We start from the raw sequence: 7,500 nt of genomic DNA, 5'->3' as shown, positions 1-7,500 counted from the left end.
AGAGAGAGAGAGAGAGAGAGAGAGAGAGAGAGAGAGAGAGAGAGAGAGAGAGAGAGAGAGAGAGAGAGAGAGAGAGAGAGAGAGAGAGAGAGAGAGAGAGAGAGAGAGAGAGAGAGAGAGAGAGAGAGAGAGAGAGAGAGAGAGAGAGAGAGAGAGAGAGAGAGAGAGAGAGAGAGAGAGAGAGAGAGAGAGAGAGAGAGAGAGAGAGAGAGAGAGAGAGAGAGAGAGAGAGAGAGAGAGAGAGAGAGAGAGAGAGAGAGAGAGAGAGAGAGAGAGAGAGAGAGAGAGAGAGAGAGAGAGAGAGAGAGAGAGAGAGAGAGAGAGAGAGAGAGAGAGAGAGAGAGAGAGAGAGAGAGAGAGAGAGAGAGAGAGAGACAGAGAGAGAGAGAGAGAGAGAGAGAGAGACAGAGAGAGAGAGAGAGAGAGAGAGAGAGAGAGAGAGAGAGAGAGAGAGAGAGAGAGAGAGAGAGAGACAGAGAGAGAGAGAGAGAGAGAGAGAGAGAGAGAGAGAGAGAGAGAGAGAGAGAGAGACAGAGAGAGAGAGAGAGAGAGAGAGAGAGAGAGAGAGAGAGAGACAGAGAGAGAGAGAGAGAGAGAGAGAGAGAGAGAGAGACAGAGAGACAGAGAGAGAGAGAGAGAGAGAGACAGAGACAGAGAGAGAGAGAGAGAGACAGAGAGAGAGATGGTTTTTGAGGATCAGGAGTATTTCAGAGTGTTTTTTCTCTTCCTGGTTCCCGATGCTTTGATGTTGAATGAATGATTATCTACAGAAAAGCACCTCATGATGCTCCGATGGACCGGACACAGATCATTACTTTGACATTCATGCATTTGACAGATGCTTTTATCCAAAGCCACTCACAGTGATTTTAACTTCATTCTTTTCAAGATCTTTAAACTTAGGAAAAAAAAATATTTTGCGTGCAATATATTCCACTCTCACTTTTTCCGTAAAGTTAAAAATAAGAATTTAAAATTTAGACCAAGATAAAGGATAATGTGATGCATATACAGTTCATCATCAAATATCTGCATCTATTTCATTTTATTTCAATAATAATTTAGAATGCATTTATTCAAATGACCTAGAATCAGCATACATTTTGAAATAATTACATTTATTACATTTAAACATAAATCCTAAATGTTCGGAGCGTCTTTGCTGAGAACTCTGCATCACATTTCAAATCGATATTTTACAAGCCTCTCTGTTGTTGTAATATAATCTTCTTCAGACAAACAACAAAAAGCACACCCTAAATGAAACACACACACACACACACACACACACACACACACACACACACACACACACACACACACACACACACACACACACACACACACACACACACACACACACACACACACACACACACACACCTCACACACACACACACACATACACACACACCTCACACACACACACACACACACACACACACACACACACACACACACACACACACACACACATACACACACACACACCTCTCACACACACACACACACCTCACATATACACACACACACCTCACACACACACACACACACACCTCACATACACACACACACCTCACTCACACACACACACAGACACACACACACGCACACACGCACTACACACACCACACACACACACGCACTACACACACCTCACACACACACGCACTACACACACCTCACACACACACGCACACACAGCAAACTAATGCTTTAACTCAGTCAGACAGCTCTGATGCGCAAAAATATAGAAAACGGGGGTGACTGAGACGAGAGATGAAGATTAATCGATAAAAATCAGATTCTTCACGTCATGTAAAAATAAGGCCTGCAGCTCTGAGAAGAGTTTATCAAGATGACCTGAGAGTATGAAGATGAACTCCTCTATTACTCATACTGGCTTTCTGTCAAACCTCAGCTCCGGTGACGTCAGACAATCAGATATGTGAGATTACTGGAATGATCTCGTTTCTGGTTCAGCTGCCGCATTAAAACAGATTAAGAGAGTTTAACAGTGTTTACAGGCGTCATGTTGTGCTTTTTTTCATTCAGTTTTTTCCCGGAGGTCACTAATGCAAGAAAAAAAAAAGAGCAGATGTCAGTTCTCCAGTGTTTCTCAATAACTGCGTCTATCCCGCTCGAAGCAGTAGCTCAGCACAAAAGCCTCTCTGCATCTGTGTCTCTCTAATGGATGTGAATGGGTGCCGTCAGAACGAGAGCTGATAAAAACATCAGTTAGCATCTGGAGAAGACAAAAGATGAAACTAATCCCGCGTTAAGATGCCATAAGTACATAATCCATAATAACTCTTTCTCCGGTGAAAAAGTGTTCTGGTTTGAATCAGGAGAGAAATCTGCACAGTTTAAAAGTCCAAACAAAAGCCTAAAAGCCTAAGAGTATTTTTGCCTTCTCCAGATGTTAACTGATTGATATCGTGATGTTTTTATCAGACTCTCGTTCTGACGGCACCCATCCGCTTCCATAACCGAGACACATTTCTCCAGATCTGACGGAGACACGCACTCGTCTTCCTTGAAGCTGCACGAGTAAAGACACAGATGAAACACAAACACTTGCTCATGCACATGCAGAAGACGAGAGAGAATCACGGGATAGTCACCAGAGGTTTACTAAAAACACATGTTCAATCTCCTGAAGGATCTCAAGCTCTCTAAAGACGTTCCGGACCTCGTCCCGCTCGATGCACTGCTGCTTGTTCATGTACTTCATGGCGTACATCTTCTCGGTGTCCCGCTTCTGCACGATACACACCTGAAACACACACACAGACGAACACGTGAGGACCACGCTAACTACACGGGAACATATGCATCAGTCCCACGTCCTGATAGTAACACACACGGGTCAGTGCTTCAGCTAAACAGAGTCTGCATTACAAGCTCATGAAATAACAATCAAGAGTGTGTGTGATGTGAGATGGACGGACTCTAATGTCTTATATCCCTGCAAACACAGGTCTCTGCAGCAGCACAGATACATTCATAGAAACAGACAGCAACACACCGTATGATTATGACAAAATTATACATCTTTATGAGGATGTTAAGTAAAGATCATCTTCATCTTAGTACATTTAAATATAATCAGAAATGTTTGATTATATTCATTGCTGAGAATTTTATTTGCACAAATTTTTTTTCTCCCTAAAATTCCAGATTTTCTATTGGTTGTATCTCAGATGTTGTCTGATCCTACCGAACCCGTCACAGTTTTACTGTGGTTCTCTGTGGAGGTTACAGACTACTTTAATGATTCATTCAGGCGATTCAGAACAGACTGTGAGTCGCTGAAGTGAGTCATTGAATCTTTCATGCCATCGGCTCTGGAATAAGACAAGAAAGTCTTCAAGTACACATTTATTATGAAACACAATAAACGAGTCATTAAATCAATTATTCAAATAATTCGTACGATTTTATTCAGCAAAAAACAAGTGAACCATCAAATCTTTCATTAAAAGAAGTGTAAAATCTATACATTTATTCAGAAACAAAACAAGTGAATCACTGAATAAGTTTGTTCAGAATCCTGTATTACATTGAAGCCTTAAAAGATCTAAGAAATAAACTAAATAAATGTATGCATGCTTTTTTTTAATCCTTTTCTCATGGAAATGACTTCTAAGTTATTCCCTGGAGTTATTTCTTTTCCTTCTTTCTTGTTCTTTTGTTGTTTGTTCCTTTGATGCTATAAATATTATGAATGATAATAATTAAAAGCACTGTGATCTTCAATATATGTGCGTTATGTCTCTGTTCTTGTTAAGCAATAAAAAAAGTGTTCAGTAAAGCCCGGACGGTGCTGTTTCTCATCCTCCACGCTCTCTCTGCAAATACTGCACGAATAATCAAACTTTATATTAAATTATAGCAATAACAGAGGGATTTAATAGGTTTCATTTCCTGGGACGTTCTGGAAAGTCGTACAGTGTTACAGTGTTTCTGCAGAAAACAATACCTCCGCTTCAACAAAATCAAACGCATCGGGTCTGTTCTTGACTTTTTATGGTTTTCTTGCTGTTAATTGAATCAGTATCTAGTCATTGTAGAATAACATCATATGTTGTACGTGGAACTTAGCTAGTTTTATTGCAGATCTGAATTCAAATGTCTCTAGATCGCTAAAAGATAGAAGAGACTTCTGTATACGTAAACCCCTAAGCTGAAAAACCCCCAGCTCTGATAACAGACTTTATTTGCTTGTCGCATTTGATCTCCGAAGCAAAAACAACACCTCGTATTCTTACACTCGTACAGGTATTTGCTTGTAAGGAGGCTAAGCTCAAGGACAGGCTGATAACCAGCTCAAAGGAAGCCAAACAGAACGACTTCAGACCCATTTTTAATCCAGGTTTGACTGACATTGACAAACGGGTATCATACGCAGAAATACGGTACGCATCCTTGTGAAAAATGAAAGAAAGGCCACCTTGGTCTAAAATGGGATAAAGATACTGAGTGAACGTTCTCCACACGTAGAGTACGTTCATAAGCATTTTCAGCTAAAGCTTTCAGCCATGAGGCATTGGGATCTATACAAAGCAGCCAGAAAGAAAAACATCAGATCTATTTAGAGGCTTTTGCATGTGAACTCTTCATATATAAAGCAAACGAAATCGGGCCCAACACGGAGCCCTGTGGCACCCCAGCAAAGAAAGAGACTGATCTATCTCCACGGAGAAACAATCTGAATCACAGATAGCATCCTTTTTTAAAGACCGCAGTGATCTACAGCATCACACTTTAATACAGCAGTATTAGGTTTACTTTCTTACTGAGGCTTTTCTAAAACATGCCCCCGATGTCTCACTCAGTTACTAGAAAACGCTCTGATTCTGTCAAACAGAGTCCAGAGGCAACAATCGAGCCATTCAGCCGTCCAAATGAAACAAGCAAACTAAATAATCCAGTTGAAATGGCCTCTAAAGCATCCAGTGTAAATGTTGTTCTGCTGAACTTTAGAAAAGCCTTGGAGCTCATGAGAGAAGAGCAGCGCTTCACCCCACACATCCAGACAGAAAACACTCTAAAACGCTCCCTAATTGCATCCGCTTTGATCCAGCAGCGACTCGATCGCTTCTCAGCAGACTCCTCCAATACAAACCTGCCCGCCGGCCCCGATAACTCTGACAAACAGCCCAGATATCAGCCGGAGATCTAATCATCTCCTCCACAACAACATAAGCACATTAACCAGCAGAAACCTGGAAACAAGACCTTATTCTGCTCCGACAGCAAATCTCTTTCTTGTTTCTAAAACATCGTTCTGGAGGGAAAGAGGAACATCACGGCAGGAGCAGATCAGCTGAAGATCCACGATACATGCTCTGAAGGGAGAACTGAGGTCCAAACAGCTGATAAAAACATGGAGAAACATCAGGGAACATTCTGGATACTGACAAGGATCTCACTAACGTTTGCTATGGTCTTTAAAAATGTTCTTAAAACGTTGTCACAAAAACATTATTTACACCTCCATCGTTTGAGTTGGACTGACATTTTTTAAAAGAAAAGAAAACAGAAAAATTGCTTTTCCATTATATTAAGAAAATGAAAAGTTAACATAATATAAAGAAAATAACAAAATAAAATCAGAAATGTATTATATATATATATATGTGTGTGTATATATATATGTGTGTGTATATATATAAATATATAAATATATATATATATGTATATATATATATATATATATATATATATATATATATATATATATATAACACTATATAACTTGAAAAAACCTTAACTTACATTTAATTTCAGTACTTAAATAACTAAAAGTAGTTTTAGTACTAAAATAACTAAAATAACTTAATAATAATGACATTAAAGCACTTAACTTAAAATGAATTCAAAATATTAAAACTATAATAGTATAACAGAAAAGCATTAACATTAATATATTAATACTTTATTTATATATATATATAATTAACTATATAATAAAACAGTCTTAGAACTCTGAAGAAAAACACTGAAACAAATTCATAACTCAGACGCATGAAAACTGAAATATAAGTCTATAATCATAATTACTCTTCCTCTCTCGTTGTCTCTGATCAAAACCCAGACACATATTAGTTTAGATCTGTTCAGAACAGAACGCTCTTTCACTGGAGAGAGACTTATTATGAACTATTATGTTTTATTTTAGTTAAAAACATCTCAGCGCTGAATTATTAACTGATGGAGCGGATTATTAGTGTATCGTCTCATTCTGACGGCACCCATTCGCATCCATTGACACGGAGACGCATTTCTCCAGATCCGATGAAGAAACAAACTGTTCCTTGAACTCTCATTATAAATATATGAGAACCGGTCACTTCGTCGCACTAACAAACAATCTAATTACCTTCACATTAAACTCCTGCTGGCTGTTTTAGTGGTTAAATATTCATAAGGAACACCTGATTGTGCTCGAACACACTAAAGGTCAGGAGAAACGTCCTCACAGTGCTGTGTGACGCTGACCAGAGCGCTATTAGCATTAATGAAGAGTAACACCACACGGAAATTAACACCAACTGATCTTTTCAGAAGGAACACTTTTGTACGTATTATGTACCTTTAAATACTGATATGTACCTTTAAGGACCCTTTAGCTGCAAACACGTACCTTTCGAAAGGTTTCTGCAGCTTAACTTCTGAGAGGACGGCGGAAAACGCTCACATTAGCAACTAAAGAGCAACACTTCATCGTCATCCTCGGGGCAAAGTGTCCGAAACCTGTCCGTTCTACTGCTATGAAGAAGTGGACGGAATACACTACAATCATAAAACCGTAAAAACATTCCCATAGCTAAAAAAAACAGCTAATGCAATATTTGATGTAAAAATAACTAATAGTAAATAAACAAGAACTCAAACCGTGAACGTGTTAATAATAACATGAAATAAAGCTTAAAAACGTCCTTTTCATTTAGTTAAGCACTAAAATAACTAAAACCACAATCTAATAACTCACTCTAAAATTAAATGATAATAAGAATGACAAACACACACACAAAACAAAACAGCAAAGTGCAAAATGAGAAATTCCTCAAATGAAAACGATCATGATTAATAAGCGCAATTATCATTTTTGTGAAAAACAATCGTTTGACTCTGACCAAGCAGCTCTAATGTGAGGGAACGGGAACAGGAAGTGATGTGTGTGTGTGTGTGTGTGTGATTTCACAGATGACACACACCTCCGTCTGTGCTGTGTTTATTCCACACACACACACACACACACACACACACACACACTGAAATGCTCTATTATCTATCTCTCAGTATCTTCTAAATAGTTCTAAACGGGGAATTATTCAAAGGTTCTGGAGTCAGACACAAGTCCAGAGACGGAGCTGTTAAAACCTAATGTTTCTTATTATTACACATCAGCCAAAAACCTCAGACAAAGTAAATAAAAGTGAAATAAACGCCGAGGAGGGTGTTTTAAGATTCGAAACCTGAAGTCCTCTCAAA

At 38.8% G+C, this 7,500-nt stretch overlaps 1 protein-coding gene across 3 annotated transcripts in view; it reads right to left on the bottom strand.

Moving 5' to 3' along the window:
• LOC122356966 (serine/threonine-protein kinase 32C) overlaps window positions 1-7,500 on the bottom strand; it is a 60,869-nt gene that overhangs the window by 25,960 nt on the left and 27,409 nt on the right. For all 3 annotated transcript variants that reach the window (XM_043256105.1, XM_043256107.1, XM_043256106.1), the window contains exon 4: window positions 2,625-2,776. In XM_043256105.1, the coding sequence (XP_043112040.1) occupies window positions 2,625-2,776 (152 nt within the window). The remainder of the gene's footprint in view (window positions 1-2,624; window positions 2,777-7,500) is intronic.

Source organism: Puntigrus tetrazona, chromosome 13 (genome assembly GCF_018831695.1).
Source record: "Puntigrus tetrazona isolate hp1 chromosome 13, ASM1883169v1, whole genome shotgun sequence".
NCBI classification, from domain to species: Eukaryota; Metazoa; Chordata; class Actinopteri; order Cypriniformes; family Cyprinidae; genus Puntigrus; species Puntigrus tetrazona.
Note: the sequence above shows the minus strand (reverse complement) of the source record. Positions and strands in the feature narration are given on the sequence as shown.